This window comes from Halictus rubicundus, chromosome 1 (genome assembly GCF_050948215.1).
Source record: "Halictus rubicundus isolate RS-2024b chromosome 1, iyHalRubi1_principal, whole genome shotgun sequence".
In the NCBI taxonomy this organism is placed as follows: Eukaryota; Metazoa; Arthropoda; class Insecta; order Hymenoptera; family Halictidae; genus Halictus; species Halictus rubicundus.
In genome coordinates, this window is record NC_135149.1 from 17,907,886 (window position 1) to 17,928,349 (window position 20,464).

Genomic DNA, 20,464 nt, shown 5'->3' on the forward strand with positions numbered 1-20,464 from the left:
ATCCTGTCGACTATAACGCGTTAATGAAAATATATTAGAAAAATCTTTGTTCTGCAAATTGTACCACCGGCTCAAGTTAAAGAAAATTTTTGGAAATATTCCTCATACCAAATCATAATATCGCACCTTCTACTCGGAAAAGGGATTTCTTTTTACCAAGAAATTCCCATGTGATTAAGTCCATGATATTCGACGTAAGTTGTGGGTTATAGCAGTGGGCTAAGATATTAAACCGTTACTGCCCATTACTACACGATATTGTAGGGGGTGACAAGACGCCACTTCGTATGGGTCCAAAGTGGTGACATTTGTATTGATGCGCTGCCGATTGGATCATAGCGGAAGAGGCAGGCCTCGTTCCAGACGCATTTTCGACTGTATTCGAAATATGTATTGGCTACAGCGGTCACACATACTACGTACGTAGCGTTCGACGTCAAAACATTGGCCCCACGGGCGCGGCTGAGGTGGGGATAGGCAGACCTAACGATAGGCTCGATTTGTTTATGTACCGTCCCCGGGGCTGTTCTGTATAGAGAAGTTTACGACAGGTTATTACTGTTAGTTTCTCGCCGTTCCAAGGAAATTTATTTGGCAGGATATTTTTCTGCGCATCCACAGTCAACGGTTTTTCAGGACGGCAACGAACCAGAACATTCAGGACCTCCGCCGTGTTTACTTGAGCTGTTTGACGAATTGTTTCACCGCACAGATTGTCAGATAATATTCTTTTTTTTTTTTTACCATAGTTATAAATTGTTATTTTGTTGTTATAACGTTTAAATTCCTTAACAACGTATTCCCCATCTATTACCACGACGAACTCTGGAAAGTTCTAGTTAACAATTATTTAAATAAATACAGCATGTTCATTCTGCCTTCGTGCCGCCACGCCAGTAGCTTGTCAGGCTCTAGCATAGGCATCTCCTGGGGCGCAGAGGGGAGTAAAAAGTTCTGGGAACCCCTGGGCTTCTGGTAACAATAGGGATTTTCGGGCGTCCGAATCGTCGGGTCGGGTCGCAGACAGTCGGACGGGCTCGATTCGGGTGACCGATACCTCATGACATGACACATCGGGCAGCCCGAGAGTTTCAGGCTGGCGTGCTCGACTTCGTCGGACGGGTTCGGGATGAATCGGACATGTTCGGGCGAGCGAGTTACCGCGATACCTGAGATTCAACTCTGCGTTCTTATGAAATAGATAATGGTATTTCTTTCATAATTTATAACGTAATTTTTAATATACTTGGTTTTTTTTTATAATTACAATAGCTATATTTGGCAAACATGTGCATAATCTTTATTTGTATTAAATTTTGAAATAATGCACGTTACACGTGAAAAATTTAAAAGACAATATTTCTGGCATTCTGGCGAATTTGTTCCGAATGAACATGCATATGCATCGATAATATCATTAGAATATCCTTGCAAAGCTACATACACCTAGAAGGTATGAAAGTAAGGTAAATTATGACAATTTTTTATTGTCAATTAAAGTAAATGTATTAATATTTACATTATAATATTTATATTCAGATTTATATTTATTTTCATGAATATATCATATTAAACATATCGCACATCACATTTGATCAGGGTACAACAATTTCTATTTTTTTATTTTATTATATATTGTTTTTTAAGAAATTCTGTTGGATTAATGATAGTTAATTAATAAGTTATATTACTAATAAGTTTATATATTATAACAAGATATGTATTAAGTAACTTATATCACAGTTAATAAAAACAGCACACTTTAAAAAATTGTCATAGTTTACCTTACTTTCATACCTTCTAGGTGCATATAACTTCGTAAGGATATTTTAATGATATTATCGTTACATATGCAAGTTCATTCGGAACAAATTCGTCAGAATGTGCATTATTTCAAAATTTAATACAAATAAAGGTTATGCTGATGTTTGCCAAATATACCTACTGTAGTTATAAAAAAAGAACCAAGTATATTAAAAATTACGTTATAAGTTATGTAAGAAATACCATTATGTATTATATTATGTATTTCATAAGAACGCAGAGTCGAATCTCTGGTATCGCGATAACTCGCTCGCCCGAACTTGTCCGATTCTTTCCGAACCTGCCCGACGAAGTCGAGTTACTCTCGGGCCGCCCGACGTGTCATGAAGTATGAAGTATGAAGGCGCACACGCCTAGGTAGGAGACAACACGCTGTGCCTTTGTTCCGAGCATCTCGAACAATGTCAAGTGGCCTTCCGGGATCCCAAAATACGTATAAACGAGGAAAAACCTCTAGGCTTGCCGGTCTGTGAGGTGTGCATCGACCCTAACAGGTGAAAAATCCGGCTTCCCGGGGACAGGTAGTCCAAGTATTAAGCATTAAATTGCAGTAGCTCGGTGTAGCTTATCGCGGCAGCCGGACAAATTATATTAGATATGTCAGGTTGAAGTAACACGGGTCCGCAATTACCGGAGAGACATCGCGGTGGCCGATGTTATCGCCGTCGTTCCGTATCGCTCAATTACGATAAATCGTAATCGTCGGAATTGGTCTGGCTCGCTACAAGCGAGCAGCGTCGTTTCGCGAACGTAGTATCGCCGATTCGACGTCGCGTGATCGCGATCGATCGCAAACTGTTCGCGTTTCCACGAGATTTTATTGCTGTCCGATCAGCACTAAACTTACCACCGTCTAACGGCCGGTTTTATGCTTTTAATCTTACCGTCATCACGCTTAGAAATAAACTCGAGCAAAATCCAACTGAAGACGATCTTGCCATTTTTATAAGGGAGACTGATGTAGTGGGTGGAAAAGACCAATGACATAATCCTGCGAAAATATTCTCCAAGGTGGATTTGCGGCGATATTGTGCGACATTATTTGCAGCTCTTTCCGACAAAAGATAATTTTGTTGGTTACGAAGAGAATGATTCCATAGATTGTCTAAAATAAATTCGAAAAGATTCGCTAATTTTCAGGAGTTTACATCAGGCTCATAACGATCTCCCTTCGTTCGAGACCTCTTTCTTTTTCCTCGCAGCGCATATTTATTCGCAGACGCCGGGGCTAATTGATGAAAGTATAACAAAGCTGGGGGTTTGGCTCTCTCTCTCTCTCTCTCTCTCTCTCTCTCTCTCTCTCTCTCTCGTTTCCACCCTTTTGTCTACGCGCGCGGATACGTGTGGCACTGGGTCAGGAAAGCGGGATCCTGCCGCAGGAAGAACCCTCCCGGTGGATTTTCAGATGGACAATCGCGAATTGTAAATTAGCCAAGGAGATTATTCAATCCTTGCCGGAGGAAGCTTTGTGGTTACCCGTGGCTCCCATTCGGGAAAGATAGGGTCAGAGGTTGAAGACCTTGCCCGCGGTTCGTGGGCCCACGATTCTACTCCGAAAAGGTAGACTCATTCGTTTCTTTTAAGAATAATTATTCACCCTTTGCGGCCCGAAGTATTTTCTCTCTTTTAGTTTAGAACTTGTACCACATGTAGCTTCGCTGACACATGTATTACAATTACTGTAAACCGGTGCATTTGCTGTAACTATTGGTATTTGTTGATTGTATTGCGGTAGAAATTGAATTTCTTCATTGAAGGAAGATAATGAAGAGTTCCAGAGAAGTTCCTTTTTTAAGTGCAGCCTTTCAGAAGTCTATCAACGGTTTCCAAGTATAGGTAAAGTATTAGCAGGTAAAACACAATGGCTTAAAGCTTGCCTATCCCGCTCGGAAACTGATAGAGCCGTTAATGGAATCGTAGAACTTCTGCATGATCCAGTTGTAATCAATAGCTTCGAATTAGGACGTTCATTGTTCTGCATCGTTGTTCACCGTTCGAATAATTATTACTAGGCTGCGGCAGTCGAATCTCGTGCGGGTAATTAAAATGTAATACGATCTTAATCCGATAATGAACGATCCTGTCTCGAGCCGCCTTGCTAAATTAAAACGACAGCGACTGAGATTGTTCCGAGTTCAAAAAACACGGGAGAAGGAAATGACATTTTTTCTCGAAAAGGAGAATGTTCTAGAATATTCTCCGCGGTCCGGATGAAAATTCTCTGTGTAACGTTCAAATCTGGCCCCGAGTTACCTTCGGACCTTTGATCTCCTGTAACTGCTTGGACCAAAGAACGTGCAATTAAATTCCACCGGTAATTCGAACTCGAGCGCAATGTAATCCGACGAATGTTTACGGAACGACTCGTTAAAGCGTGCTTTAAAGCTGGTGTCCATACGGAAAAACGTATTCGGAGGCTTGCAATTATTTGTCGAGGCGAACTTTCGCGTATTTAGGGAATGATCTCCGGGAGTCCAGGGGAATTTCTCGTCGTGGAATCTCGTTTCCTGGTCCGGAGATCTCGGCAAAGGAATACCCAGGTGATAATTAACGACCCCCTGTGGGCAGGATCCGCGAGAACGCAAAGAAAGAGCGGAGCGCCGCGAGTGTTTGGACGCGGTGGGCGAGACTTTCTCTAATCATGTTTATCTTCTTCTCGAATCGAGACTGAAAAGTCGTCGTAGACCGTCCAAGGGTCGAAGGGCTCGGGCGGAACCCGCACAATATGCAGCATTGATATATATCCGTGGAATAAGGGAGAGAAACCCGACGGCCATATCGATTCATCCGGCGCCCGATTGGCTTTCATGCACGCGCGCCACTATGTACTCTGCTGGATGCCTCTAATAGACGGTGCATCCGCGCAAAAGATAATTCCCAACGGAAAACTGGCTCGCCTCGATATATTCGAACAACACGAGACTAGGTTCCCATTTATTTCTTCCAGCATTATTTTCGATTGGTTAAAACGATTAAGAAGAGAATAAAATGTCTATGTGCATCTAGACTAGTGTTTCCCAAAGTGTAGTACGCATACCTCTCGGAGTACGGGAAGAGTTTTGAGGGGGTACCCGCTACGTTGACGGCAGTGTCGCCAGATCGAGACTTGTGTCCCCACTCTAACTTCCCCTTCTACCGCGCTATTCCCCACGCTTCCGGTACTGGTAGAGAGGGGGTAACCTTTTCCCCTCAATTCGTGCTCCCTCTCCCCATCTGGTGACACTGGCCGGTGGTGCAAAGCAGCCAACAAATGATGTTGCATTTCTTATAGTTTTTGCACCTTCTTTATTTGTAAATTTTTTACATCCAGCGCCAATATATAAGTAAATAGCGTACTATCATACAGCGAGTACCATCAGTAAGCTATCTCGTTGGGTATGAAATTATCATAATCATGGTACTCCTATTTCCCTAACTACAGAATGAAAGAAAGAAGCTGCAAAAATTATAAGAAATGGAACATCATTTTTTAAGAGAACGGTTGAGATGCGACCCATGGTTTCTTTCACAAAGTTGATCGTTATGACCAGTAGAACACGATTAAACAAAAGATTGTTGTTTTTTTACCTTGATTTTCAAGGTCAAGGTCAATTTTGCGGGGAGTTTTTTACGTCAATTTCCACCAAATCGTAGGTGTAGAATCACGCTATGGTGGCCGTGACATATAATTTTTTGACACCCTGTACAAAGGACATAGACGCCTGCTGCTTAACGCCTAAAGCGTTACCGATTTTTCTTAACGGGAACTACTCAGTGTTGCGAAAATTATAGAAGTGGGTACACAGATGTCGAAACATTGGGAAACACTGCTCTAGCCTTATAAGTGCTCATTATGAGATTGGCATGATAGGACCGGAGCTATTGTGATCGGCCGAGAACCGCTAATAGACTGTTCAAAAGACATTGTCCGAGCTATTACGGTCTGTTTTTCGCAGGAAGGAAAACACACGCGACCTCAAGCGGTAGAATCGAATCGGCCTTCAGGTGGATGTTTGCGAGAGCCAATGTTTGCGCCACGATCGTTCAATCAAAAAGCTCGATCCGGCGCGTGATGTTCTCCATTTTTCACTTTTTGCACACGATCGACAGCTCCGCCTTGTTCGGCCCGCTTAAACGATCGTTGCGCAACGACGAGCTTGTTTCTCCGGCGTCGAAAACTTTCTCCTGTATTTGCATATTAACGAAATCCTGATCGCCGGTACAACGAGCTTGCTTCTCTCCCGATCTCGGAAATCGAACCGCGCGCGACGTCGATTCAACGCGCCGCTGGCCTCGCGGTTACACGGATGACGAGTGTTACGTGCAATTAAGTGCAGTAATTGAGAGTCATTCTCCCGCGGGAAAAAGGGCGGCCGCCGCCGCGAGCGGACGCTCAGCCGACGATTTGTCCGAGCTCGTCGCAATTCGTCGGTGTTTATCGCTTATTGAAAATCGTTGAGCAATTTTCACACCGTCAAACCAGCTTGAGCGTGCTCGATTCGCAGCCACCTGTCGCAATTTCCTCTTATAAAACCACCGATGTTCAAGGAAAAGAAACGGTCGATGTACAAGGAAGGCGTCCCCTTTATCAAGTATTAAAACACGAAGTATTTAAAGAAACTGATAAATCCTCCTTTGGTTGCAAAGAAGACAAGAAAATCGTAAAGACGTAAAAATAAAGTTCGTTTGTTTAGGATTGCGAGCAAAACGTTGAATATTCGAAGGTAGACGATGCTTTATAGTGGAGAAAAGTGAACAATTCGCTGGTGAGATCGGTCTCTCGCGCAGTCTCCAGGACCAATATTACCCACGTTGTGGTCCAATTCCTAGCGATGAATGCACATAACGGCAAACCGCCGGAAATGCACATAGATCTTGATGCAGGCCCGTGTGCCCACATAGAGCCGTATACATATAGGCGCACATAACGCACCGTCTTATTCACCCATTTCCCTCCCTGCGAAGTCGCGCGTATATCTCGACGAATGAATTTAGGGCTTGAAATCTCGCCGCTATTTTCTTCCCGAGGCGGACCTACCTTGAATATAATAAATCCGGGGCCCTCGATCAATCTCGCTTGAGATATGCCGATGGTATTCCGATACCAATAATCCTTGTCGACGATCGGCATTCGATATTTTACATTATTTTCCTCTGCCGAAATAACGATGGACGGTCGAGGATTCGCAACAGCGAGTGCTTTTCATCTGATTCGCATCTCTAAAGGTCGCGGCTCTTCTTCTTACGTTCGACTTTTACTTTTTACTTTACTTCCGTCTACCCGGGAGAAGGTAGCTTCGATGATTAAAATAGTGAAGCCTGTTAACAGGCTCTTTAATGACTGTGATGTATTCAGAGGAAGCCAAAGAGTTTTCTTCGAAATAACAACCCCAAATTAGACCATCCTGTTCGAGGTAACTTGCCGTATTACGAAGTTGCTTTCCTGATTGAAATTGCCGCACCTCTTCGCTGTCGTCTTCTACGCGGCAAAATTTTGGATTTGTCCATTTCGTTCGTTTTACGTATCGTAAAAGTCAAATTGAACCGTCAGATTTTTTTGTCATCGTCGAGTATTAAGGTCAATTTACGCTTTACGGCACGGATCGGTACGAACCGGCACGTACCGTCAACGGAACGAACCGGAACAGACACGACAGTTTTATGTTTATATCTACACTACTCCGGTGACAAAACGTCAGTTGACGTAAAACAGTCACAATGAGCGGATCGGACAGCAACAAGCAACTAGCTCTTCTCTTCTCATTCTGCTAAAACAGCGCAGTATCGACATGCACCAGCACGAACCGAACCGACAAAACAGTATTCGGGACAATTTTGATCGTTGCCTTTCGTTCCGTTGACGGTACGTGCCGGTCCGTGCAGTACATATAGTGTGAACGGTTCCATTTAACACTAGAACTACCGAACCAGTCAAAATGACTGGTGGATGATTTTTTCTTCCACGATTAGTGAAACTATGAAAACGTTTTCACGAGAAATTTTTTAATCTATCTCTTCTTTAGAGTACATGTTACCATAAAAATCGTATGAAACCTGAGCAAATTCAATCTTGCTGTTATTACAAAGGGATAAGTCTAAGTCACGTTTAGGGCTCGGTAGTTCTAGTGTTAAGGGTCGAAACAGACAAGACAGGCAAGACGCCGAAGTTGTAGGATAAGGGACCCAATTACTGTGAGGGGTACCGATTACTGTGTCTATATTAATTATACTTATTTTTAAAGCATAATAAATATTAAAGATGAGATATATGCACGGACCGGCACGGGTCGGCCCGTACCGTCATCGGAACGAACCGTCACCGGCATGACCTCAAAGGTCGATGCATACCTCAGAGGTCAGACCGGCGGACAAAATATTAGAACCCCGGTTTTGCATTTAGCGTTTATGAGCGGACAAGCCTGCCAGGCTTCGTAACATATTTTCTTCTCCGGGCTGTCGGGCCATTTTTAGATCAAATGTATGTGCATTTCCAGATGGCCTTTCGAGAGCTCGTTGACAGTTCCCTGCTGGGCATGGCGCAAAAAAAAAAAATGTTTTTAGGAGCTTCACAGCTCCTTAGCCCCTTCCCGTGCTATTTACCTCGACGAAATCCGGGCCCAAGCGGTAGGGGTCAACGCGCGGTAAACAGACCGGAGTGAGGCTCGAGAACAGTCACAATACGAGCCGAAATGTAAATACCTGACTCGTGATGTTTACGTTTGGCAGATTTTCACTCCACGAGTCCTACTCGTGATGTTTACGTTTGTGCTAAAATCTTCATCGCGAGCCAGACTAGTTAAAATACGGGAAGGGGTTACGGTAACCTATCGGTATCTCTCCCTTACAACATCATGGAAATAGGAAACGTTCCTGCAACTTCGGCATTTTGCCTGTCTTGTTTGTTTTGACCGTACAACGCATGTTTCAATGTTTTTTCGTGCCGGTGCCGGTTCGTTCCGTTGACAATACGTGCCGGTCCGTGCCGTATAGAGTAGATTGACCTTTAATCGATTGAGGCACTAGTAATTCGGCATCGTTGTTTCGACGAACGTTGAATAGCGTTACGGAAGATCGAAGTCGGGAAAAATTAGCGGCGAGGATTCCCTGCGGATGAAACGTGACAACGCTTCCGCGAGCGTATTTTTGCGGGGTTTGGCAAGATACAACGAAAATCTATAAGCCGCATTGGCTTCGACAGCGTCTTATCTTGCCAATGCCAGCCTCGAAAATGCGCCGCTTTTATCGCCGGATTTAACCAGACCATGCTTTTGTTCGTTGCATGCCATTTCCATTCCGACGGTGCGGTGCGGTAGTGCGACTCTCTTTTTTCCCTGCTCCTTCATCTTGATTACGCGGGTGTCATCCGCAGAGCCGGATACCGTTGGTACCGCGAATCTTCGTCAACTTGCCAATATTTTGATCGGTTCGAAGCCGCATAGAGATTAGCTGCTGGACGGTCTAGAAGAAGCGAGTTCTCGCTGCCAATTTCACAGTTTCGTTGCGTAAAACGGCGATAACTGCATAGAAAAGTTCCTTGTCACCGATCACATCTGAAACGCGTCTATCTCGAAGATAAGCAGTGCAAACAGGCGCTCAACACGTGACACACGATCATAATCAATCTCGAAAAAAGTTCAATACACATAGTTAATTCAACATTTGGACTAAAAATTGGTCGAAACTAAAATCATTGTCAATGTTATTAAATGTACTTAATGTGTTTACTTGATTTGCATGAAATTTCATATTGATATAGCTTACATTATTCCACTTACACGTTACGTAATGTTATTGTTTACCTTTTAATTTTAAAAAAAACTTTCCAATGGAGTTCAGTGTTTTCGGTTTGGTCTCGTTTGAAAAACTAAAGTGTCCCCTTTAATCCCCTTTTTATATATAACAAAAATTGACTGCTACTGAGACAGTATAGTGATTTTTTAAAAACACCCGTGAGATATTTCTGGGTGAATGATAAATGTGTAAAGTTTCGTCGAAATCGGCGGTGCTCGTTGCGAGGGAAGGATCAGTCGGCTAAGTGCACGAGAGACATTGCATTTCACGGTTCTCGGAAACCGATTAAGGACGCAACTCTTATATGTCTATGCGGCGTACGTGCGAGGTGCGAACTGCAACAGTCATTTCCTTGGCCGGTCAACACCATTTATTCCGAGCTACCAGCGAAGATTGCAAAATGTATCTCCGATCGGTCTAACGATTTTTCTGAAAATGCTCCTGAGCAAAGTGTCGCTGCGAGAGGCGGCACTCGCAGAATTAAAGACAGCGGGAACCCACTCCTGTTATTCTTTCAGAGGGTAATCGCGAGCCTCTTGCGAGGAAGTTTAAGCCCGGCGGCGGTCTTGAGCCTGGCTGTTGAATACAGAATTATTAGCGAGGGAAAACCGGCCACGTCGGATTAGATCGGATCAAGGCAGTTTTGAAGTGCACGCTGGATCAGACCGCCTCTCGAATCTTGCAGATTTAACAGGACCTCGTGACTCTTCTTCCTCGTCTCGGCGATTTCGAACGGACTTAATGGTCGCGTAGAACCTCTCGAAAATTCCCTTAACGCACTGTCTGCCTCGCAATTGTTCCGAAACTTCGTTATCTCTCGTTGTTTCAAACTCTCCGTCTTTCTCTGTCGCCGCATCGAAACAATCTAAACATCTCTACACGGTGCCTCGACGCTCGTGTTGGTAATAATAAAACAAAGCTCTGTTTGCCGGAGAGCTTGATCACACGGTCTCGTGTCCTTTTCTTCCCTCCTCCCCTTCTCTTACTCTCTTCGTCCCAGCCGAAAAAGTGGGACACTGCGAAGATAACGCGTCGGCTGTGAATCGTTCCCACCGTAATCGTTACGTAAACGTTTTAGCAATTAGAGATCCATAGTCGGCCAAGCATCGTGCAATTAGAAAAAATGCCGAAGCAGCTTCCCATCACGGGGTTAAACGCGATGTCGTTGCTGTTTAAGGGGTTACGCCCATCTGCCGACTCCAACACCCGGGCGACTTTCAAAATTTTTCATTAGGAAATGCGTTCACGTGTTTTAATCAATTTCATCGGGTCTTCTAACGTATATAGCCAACAATTTCCAGTAATTCTTTCAACTACAGATAATAAAAATTGTAGAAAATGCACGGCATGCCCGCGCAGCAGGCGTTTTAAAAAGCTACTCCAAAACATGTTCGACTTTAAGAATTTTTAGAGAAAGAACGAATCGACTATCTTTTGAAAAACTTACTGGACCTTTTAAAGTTCATATTCAACGAGCTCTGAGAATTGTTTCATCGAGAAATAATAAAATTTATAAAAAATGTACCACACGACCGGAAATAGTATCAAAAGCATTTTGCTCGAAGAATTGATCCGCAACTTTGTCAATTGGGCTCGGATCGAAACTTTCTGGAAATATTTTCAAGGCATTACAGCTTAGCGTGAAAACTCAATAATCTACGATTTTCAAGATTCTCGTTAATCACAAGCCTCCGAAAGCAACGCGATAAAGTATCAAACACGAGGCTCCGAAAAATGACGGGACGGGGCCATTTTTATGGCAAGGCGATAAAAAGAAACCTGTTCGCTGACCCTTTATCGTGAGCCGAATATTGATCCACGTTTCCCCGTTAATCGGTGAGTCGACCACGTGTCCATTGTACACGGTTTCGCTCGAAATGGACAATGTCTAGCCGCTAAGGACAATTCCAACCCAAGACGGCGCAATCAAGTGCAATATAACGCCTTCCAAGTCAAACCCTGAAACTTCCAAAGCGGTCTGGTTGTTCCCTCGAGTGATTCACTCTCTATGTAATACGTTTCTCACTGCTAAACGCACATTTGAGGGAAACGCACGAACTCCATGTGTTACAACTGTTTCAAACTGTGTCAGCTAAAGTGCCATAAAACCGTGACGAAAAATCGCAGATCAACTTTTGAGAGCTGATTGAAAGCGAGAAACCTTTATAAGATCGCATTGAAACGAATGCGGACAACAATTTGTTTAGGTTGCAAATTTTTGGCAGTGAAGCGATTCTCTGCGTATGGAGGCGTCCTTCGCGAGATCAAAAGTGCCGACAAAGATCAGCCAAAAGTCAGTGTGAGGATACAGTGGCATACTTGGGACACGTTCAAGAGGGACACCGATAGCCTTGAAGACACGAGCCGCCACGTGTTTTTTGCTACTCATCGGAAGGCTGAATGCGGATCAGTCGACTACCCCTCTGTGATCTAGCGGGGATCTCATTGTTTCCAGTGCCGAAAACCCACGCAAAATTGACTTTGGCCACTCCGGTCGACGATACCGCCGGTGCCGGTCCCTTTTAACGATGCCTTCGAACCCTTAACGGTTTCATTCATCAACTTAAAATAATCCTCTTAAATATTCGTTTCGCCGTATACCCTTCCGAGACTCGACATTGTCTTTTTCTACGGTTTCAACAGGCGAAAACGTCCATTTCTAGATTTCATCATCCTTTTCTCTTGGACAAAGAACAATTACACAATGGTCTCTTTTGAGTTTTAAAAGTGCCAAGGTCCAAACATGACAATAGCACAGTCTAACAAAATATGGTTTCTTTTTAGAACATTGTACAACATAGTTAAACACGTTTGAGCAATGTTTAGTGGACTATTGTCGTATCGCTCGTTTCGAATATTGTTCAAATATGTTTAATTGTCGTCCCATGCAAAGAACATTTGTACAACCTTGGCGATTGAAGCGCAAAAAATTCTTCGAGTTGAAAATTTGCCTCTTCTAAAATTAAACTTCTCAGGAAACCGAGGGTGATAGAGGAAAGCTGTTCCCGGATTCGTGTTCAGCGTGCCAGGACTCACGAGAATAAAATTTATTAGAGGATGTGACCAATGGTAAATCAGAGTAAAATAACATACATACATTATTCGCGTTAACCCCATGTACCTATAATATAGAATCAGACTAGCGATGAAATTTTCAAACGAAATCACTTGTATTTATAAAATATACATTTTCTATTCCTTCTAGAAAATTATAGACGACAAAAAAGTTCTAATCGCAATACAGAAAATTTATATTTCGCAATTATTGAAATTATAAAAATTCGTTTATGGAAAATAATGGAATAAATTTCCTTGTCCAAGCATCTATTATATTGAAAATAAAGGACAACCTCGATAAATTTAGTGTTGCCATTCTTACAAGCCAACATTTATCGATACTTCTAACGCTTGGTAGGTTCAGTGTTAAAGAAGTTTTGAAATTAAAAGGGGGTACCCAGATACCCGGTTATTGATATAAGAGTTGAACCGATTCCTGAAAGGATAGGTATTGAAAGATCGGAGAATATTCGGGTGGGATCGTAAATTTGAGAGTGTCCGGGGCAATCGAAAGAAATTCGGGTCGCTAATCCCGAAGTAAACAGGTCGGCGGTCCCTTTAAACGTCGCGCCCTGTTTACGATCCCGGCGCGGCAGTATGTATCTTGCCGACTCATATCGTTAGCGGCGAATGGATGAACGATGAACGAAAGAAATGTGTTGGTTTCGTACGGTCGAACTGTAAGGAATGCAGGACGTCTAACACCGCGAGAGAACTACGAGAGACTGTCCCGCGATTGGCGAGCAATCGAACGGTGTGCAGGGTCGTCGTTGCTCTATTTCGCATGGCTCGTTGCGATGGATAGGTAATTGTGCATAAAAGGTCCCTCCTCACCGATTTTGATAAAAGTTAAATATGTTATAAAACTCAACATTCTGAACAACTGTTTCCTTTACATGTAACCGCCGCTCAGCCTTAGTTTCCGAGATATTCACGAAACACTGCAGCTACTATCGCATTGAATTTTGCCTATACATATGTGCACCTCCGAGGCGTGCGTATGCGTCAGCATGATGCGACCGCTCATCAACTGTTTCTACAGATATATCAAGACGGATCGTCAAACGATCTGTATACCGTGTGAACTTTTTACAACAAGTGATGATGAAGGTTTGGTTTCTGAAATATAAATTTAAATATGTTTTACAATATATTTAAATTTTATCAAAATCAGTGAGGAGGGACCTTTTATGCACAATTACCGATAAGAATACGAATATTGTGCATACAATAACTGACCTGAGGGATATTTGCGTTGAGCTGACGGTTCAACGAGTCCCGTTCCTTCTCGGTCTCCTGGCGTCGTGCCTCCGTCTCCTGAAGACGCGTCTGGGTCTCCCTTAACGACTCGACGAGCTTGTCCCTCTCGTCGAGCATGGAGACCATCAGCTGCTCGAAGTTCACTTCCTCGCCCGAGAACTGCGAGCTCCGCTGGCTGATACTGTCCTCCGCGATCGTCGGCATCACGTCGCACATTACATTCCACATTTTGAGTGATAATAATCCGACCGTGCTCTATCACCCTCGGGGCCACACTGAAAAACTCCACTTAGAGAAGAACGGCACACGCAACAAAGAACGACAAATCAACAAACAAAACAAAAGATCGTCAACCAGAAACGGCACCCGACCACGAACCCCTCTCTCTCTTTCTATCCCTGTCGTGTAGTCCGTTTGTGATCTGCTCAGCAGTCAGTCATTTTTTCTTCTCTCGCTATCTATCCTTCTCGTTCTCTCTATCTCTCTCTCCCTCTGTTTATAGTATTGTACTTCTCTGTCCGTTTACAGTTTCGTCACGGTTCCTCCGTGTCTTCCAGCGAGCCGATTCAGAGATTCTCTTAGCGTTCACAGGACGGGGGCTGATCCTAACCTCTAAGTCAGAGAAGAATTCGCGACAATCGTTCCGTTCCCTCCGTTAACTAGCACACGCGGTCGGTATCATCACTCGAGCCTGTGTTCCCGTGTCTCGTGTTTGGTCGGCTGCCGGCCGACTCACCGTGATCGGGAATCATGTCTCATTTTCAGCACGGTGCCGAGCATTGTGTTTTTCTCTCCTGTGTTCTCGCCGCGAGGCTGGTGGCACCGTTGTTTACGGCCCAGGAATAATCGATGTATGCGTGTATGTGTACGCGTATGCGTGTGTGTCGGCGCTCTCTCTCTCTCTCTCTCTCTCTCTCTCTCTGTCTGTCTGTCTCCCGGCGGTGGTTGTGTGTTGCAACGGAGAGCACCACGGAGCAGCAAGTCCTTTCGGAGCGAATCGATTGTCGTCGGTGTGCAGGGCTCGAAAACTCGGGAGCCTGGACACACACGCGATCCGATAGATCGATAGACGACGACCACGACGAACTCGGTCGCGGGGGGCAGACGTTCCGAGGTGGATTTTTGACAGATCGCTATAAAACAGGAGCCGTGCCGGACGCACGCACCCGCACCGCCGCGAAACACGGTTCGATTTACGCGAGCAGTCGACACGCGAGTCCTTCCCTTTCCATTTCGTGTCTGTTCCGTTTTTTTTCCTCCACGGGAGCTCGAAGGCGGCGGTGTTACTTTTGATCGGAACGGATCAACGGGGATCCGAACAAGGTTGCCTCACGGTGCCGGCCGAGCGGGTCTGACAATCGTCGGGAATCGTGCGAGCACCGGGCGATCGCGCGACAGGCCACCGTTTACTTTCCACTTCGATCTCATTCAGACGCAATTTCACCGTACTCATCGGAACGCGCCGCCTCTCTGTATGCTCTGTGAGAACACCCGCGACAGTACACGCCGAGAAACTATTCCCTTCTCTTCTCTTCTCCTGTTAGATCCCGTCGCACTTCAGAATATACAGTCAGGTATTTTCGACGACACCACACACACTCTCTCTCCGCTCAATTTCGCCCTCCTCCGGGATATTCGCAATTTATCATATCTCACCATCCGAGACTTGGCCGACGGAACGATACCGATTGTGCGTACAAACACTGCGCGAGCCACGGGTCAGCCTTCAACGATCGGCATTTCGATGGCATTATCGCGGTGAAGCCGAGCACTGACACACCTACGGTTCGTTCCTACCGCCCAGCCTCTACGCTACTCTCCATTTCCAATACCGGCGGCCATCTTGCGTCGTGACGTCAGCCTCTGTAGCCGAACGGTGCGCAGCCGACTCCGCCCGAGCACCGCACGACCAGAACCGATGGTCCGGTTTGTAATCGAACGCCGGGATCGATCATCCCTTAGGACTTGTTCGCATCGAACCGCGACAGCCGACCGAACGCGGGACATTCGAATAAAAAGATACAATCGACCAACTGAAACCAACGCACTCACAATTATCACAACTAATGATTGACAACCAAAATACCCTAACAAATTGAATATTTAACCCTTTGCACTTGGAACTATTGTAACTCGAAAATCAAACGATTCTTCCATCTTAGATACATTTCCATGTTATATGATTTTTTTCATCTTATACATATGAAACTGATGTAATTTACTCATAAAATACTTAAATGTTTTATCTTACTATTATAAAATTATAACGAAGAATGTATTTGGGAGTCACCGCAAAGCCCGAAGACATGCGGGAATAAAGTATTCTATTCTACAGTCTACTTAAATGTTGAGTAATTTATCAAATATAAACAAATTTAATAACGTAAACAATATTTTAAATAATCATATAGCAATTCAGAGTGTAGCGCTCTCAGAGTCTCCACTCGAGTGCTAAGGTTTTTTGTTAAATTAAACAAGCTTCAAAAGATACTTTTCCAGATAGATCATACAATTTTTTTTATTTAATGGTGCTTCTGTATCCTCCTCCATTCAATAAGTTCAAGAAAAACTATCGTCTGTAATTACCTTTACAGAATCCCAAATAAGGGACCCGATCATTTCCATGCATATAATAAAAATAATTCGTTCAATAATTCCACGTAAATGAACCGACCGTATACATTTCGATCCGGATAAATAATTGATTAGTAATAATTGTATCGACAAATATTAGCAGCATATTGATATCGTCGAAAATCGTGGAACGTTTGATACGAAAAGATTTCTCGTGCGAATTCCTGGCTGGTTATCGCGACGATTTCGATTGTGATGAAAGAGAGGGAAAAAATCGGAGAGGCTTAACTTCCCGGAAGACGGAGACTGCGCCAAAACGTGAGATGCTGGATGATCAATACCGGCCGCTGTGTCAGATTCTGGACCGCGGAGTACACTCGAGAGAGACAGACAGAAGCGAGCATCATGAAAACAGTGACGCATACTTGCACACCAGAAGCTGCCGGTAAGTGGTCCAGTTTCAATTCAGAATCTCCTTAAACAAAACGGAGCGTGTATTAATTGTCGAACCCTCAATTGCAATTTAATCTCGCGAACAACATGTCCTCTCACCTTCAACATGGATGATTCGCTTCCTGCTTTTCCGAATCGCTCTCGCTACAATAGAGAATAAATTAAAAGAAATCCTGTCCACTTTTTATCGCACCGATTGAGATAAAAAGGTATGACAATCATTTCGGGAGCGTGTGTCGATGCCCAGAGGTGTGACTATTATTTTAAATTATTCTGCGTTCGTCCGAGTTTCAGAGCTAGCCGGAAACGAATCGATCGTGGACATCGCTGAATCTGTGGACGAACTTCGCGAGAAACTAGCGAACATGAAGAGATTGATGGAGGAACGGAAGGGCAGCACCCTGGGCGAAATAAGCGCCAAGAAGAGGAAGGAGCACTCGGATCTCATAGACGGGAACTTCCTCTCGTGGATATTCGGCGCAGCGTTAATCGTCATCCTCAGCGTCAGTTTTTACACGTTTTATAATCTGTACCACGCGGTCCTGAAGAAGTTTCCTTCGCATCACACGGAACTTTAAGCAGGCAGTATTCATCTCTGCAGACACGATATTTCGACGTAAACAACATTCGACCGTTTCGGCAAAATATCTTGTGACGTAGGCAATGGAACATACAATATCAATTCTTCGAACGGACTCCGCTGAAACCAATAAATAATTAATGAGATCAAGTGAAAAGAATGAGTACGCAACGCGTGCCGCTCAGACAGAGTACAGTAATGTCTCGATATATGTGAAAACTTCGGAACGCTATTCTTTGATCACTTGCCGCTAGCAAAAAAATCTTTTCGTTTTTAATAATTTTGTTACGTAACATTTATCGACATATTTTTAACATTCTCCTAATTAAAATGACGTCGAACACGGCACGATGTCGATCGTTTAAATTTATCCAACAGTTTTTGTAATTTGTCAAAAGCTATGAAAGACAATAAGTTATTACATGAGCAAACATGCTCCGAATAATGTCATATTTAGTCTCGTTTTAATCAGATAAGTGTCACAAATATGTTGTTAAAAGTTTCATAGAAAACTAACTCCATAAAACGTTTGTTATTGTCTTGGGGTACACCTCGCACGCACGTCTGTTTCATACATAGTGAAACATTACTGTAATTGACAGCTCCCATTCTACTGCAAGTTCTTTTCTATCCCATCAGGAAATCTTGTCGGATTGCTTCTAACTATCCGAATAAGTTAGAGGAAGGAGTAAGTTAGAGGGCGTTCAATGAAAATTTTGTAGCGTTTTCGTTCCGATCGGAAAAGCTTCGTTTACATTTGCCTTGAGAAACAAGTCTCCTGATCGTCCTAGTGGCCGAATTGATTGTCGAATTGTACATAAGAGTGCACAAGGGATGAGTCATAAGTGACCTAACATCGACAGGTCTTAAAGAGGACCATCCAAACAGCTCTTTTAAGTTTGGAGACACAGAAGAACCGTTATTGGATGATCCGTCTACATAGACAATTAACACTTTATCTACCGGAAGCATAAAAATCGTTTAAATAATAATCATAAAAAATTCGATAAAGACAACTGCGCGTCACAGATTCTTAAAAGCTATTAAATAATCACCGGTAGATAATGTGCGAGTATAACGATGCATATGAAGATAAGACAAATTGTTCTACCTAATTGCAGTTTCTCTACCATTTTCATATTCGTAGTTGTTCGTCGGAAAATCGAACGCGGAAAAATTTCCATATTCATCATTTTATTCAATTGTACATATTGTGAATACTAAATAAAGTTATGACTCGATCGACGCTATACAATACCGTGGAACAGTCAATAAAAATCACTAAACCGCACATGCAGAGACGTAACGTTTCATTGTAACGGAGAACAACTTATGCGAGGCTTTCTCGGGCTCACAGTTACCAGAGCTGCAATAATCGGAGAATTATTCTTAGCAAATAAAATATGAAAAAAGAACATTTTTGCGAAAAAAACAATACAAAAAACTTTATTACTGCATGAACCTACAGAACAGAGACTTTTTGCCCTCCAACTCCTTGGTAAAATTTTTCAGCATCATTTGGTAATCTTCCTGTTGCTGAAATTATAGTAAATTTTTTATAAAATCATGTTTATTTCATTTATTTATTTTTTTTTAAGCTGATTACCTTTATCACTTCGCTCCTAAGAGCCTCTCTTCGAAGCGACAAAACCGAAATGTGATTTTGCAATGTTTTAACCTGCCACAAGCACAAAATTTAATTATTATCACATAAATTTGAAATTGACGCAAAATACAAAAATAACGACCAATCACGTGACTTGTAATCACGTGACCACCGGCTTGTAATAAATGAGCAATATGATTACAAATTTTATGTGCCCCCCTTTTTCCAACGAACAATCCAGGCTCGCAATGCATCTTTTATAGTGTCACGCGGTTTTGTTGCATTTTTGCTGTAATCTCAATGTAAACAGATAACATAACCATAAATTAATCGATATCTGGCGGGAAAAATACGATCTAACCTCGCCCTCGATTTTCCGGACGTCCTTCTTCAACTCTGACATCAACGTCCTGTATCGGTCTCTATAATTCGATGTTTTATTTTCCAAATCTGTTAGAACTTTGTCCGCGTTTCTTATTTCGTAATGAGACCGCTGAAATTGCATTAATATCGTAGTTGTCTTAATACCTTATGTTTGAATATCAAAATAAACGATAGAATTCTGAAATCCCGATCACTCACCGGATGTTCTGTTTCCGACAGCTTCTTCGTTAATACTCCCAATTTTTCGTCTACGTAAATCTGCAACGGTCGATTCGGTTATGTCGATAAACGGAACAATAAATGTGACGAAACGTATATTAACTTGTTTGAAAAATGATATCTATAACTAACTGTAAGTGGGTTCGACTTCAGGATTTCGCCTTTGGCTGTGATCTAAGACGATTGAAATGGTTTTAGTACGACTAACACAATTTTATTTTGTTACGAGGAAAGCTGTGTTAGAAACTTACGCATTCTTTCAGCTCTTCCAATCGAGCATTGTACTTGGTCGTATTAGTGGCAACAATTGTTAGTTAGTACAAACAAAACAAGTATATTCGTTAGTATAAAATGAAGAGGTATTCTTACCATTACCATAAGGAACGTGACAACGCAGTACACGACAAATAAAAACACGCACAATATTTTGAAAATGTAAATGGCCAACATAAACAACATGACGAAGGATTTCTCTCTTTTTTTCTATTTGCACAAGCTAGAATTTACAATGAACTTCATTTTACAAACGAAAGACTGGGAAAAGTAACTGAGACAATTTTCTGGACGCGGTTCCCATTTGGAATGACCGTGTCGTGCGAGTTCGAGAATCGAAATAACTCGACGATTTTGAATGTTTCGAGTTGTCGGTCAATTCTACGAAAGAGCGCTGAATTCAAATATTTCAGTGATTTACTGATTTTCCAGGAACTTTGATTAGGAATTATGTGATTACTGGA

At 43.0% G+C, this 20,464-nt stretch overlaps 3 protein-coding genes across 18 annotated transcripts in view; 1 reads left to right on the forward strand and 2 right to left on the reverse strand.

Annotated features, from left to right (window-relative positions):
* Positions 1-16,680, reverse strand: part of Liprin-alpha (PTPRF interacting protein alpha) — a 64,241-nt gene extending 47,561 nt beyond the window's left edge. For all 12 annotated transcript variants that reach the window (XM_076791356.1, XM_076791346.1, XM_076791328.1 and 9 more), the window contains exon 1: positions 13,891-16,680. In XM_076791356.1, coding sequence (XP_076647471.1) covers positions 13,891-14,139 — 249 coding nt within the window. In that variant the 5' untranslated portion in view covers positions 14,140-16,680. The remainder of the gene's footprint in view (positions 1-13,890) is intronic.
* Positions 16,617-18,769, forward strand: LOC143356176 (uncharacterized; the record flags this gene model as incomplete). Its single annotated transcript, XM_076791652.1, is given in 3 exon segments — positions 16,617-16,871; positions 16,873-16,930; positions 17,227-18,769. Coding segments are annotated over 3 exon segments (603 nt in total), but the record flags the coding sequence as incomplete, so codon positions are not given.
* LOC143356139 (uncharacterized) lies at positions 18,755-20,400 on the reverse strand. Of its 5 annotated transcripts, none has more exons than XM_076791580.1 (8): positions 20,097-20,400; positions 19,979-20,011; positions 19,860-19,901; positions 19,707-19,766; positions 19,486-19,617; positions 19,125-19,196; positions 18,985-19,054; positions 18,755-18,884 (listed from the first exon to the last, which is right to left on the reverse strand). In XM_076791580.1, the coding sequence occupies exons 1-8, from the start codon at positions 20,184-20,186 to the stop codon at positions 18,829-18,831; spliced, it is 555 nt and encodes a 184-aa protein (XP_076647695.1). In that variant the 5' UTR covers positions 20,187-20,400; the 3' UTR covers positions 18,755-18,828. The 5 variants fall into 5 exon arrangements, with proteins under 5 accessions (XP_076647695.1, XP_076647704.1, XP_076647730.1 ...); XM_076791597.1 differs by having other exon boundaries at positions 18,835-18,906; XM_076791589.1 differs by lacking the exon at positions 19,979-20,011.
* Between the last annotated feature and the right edge of the window lie 64 nt (positions 20,401-20,464).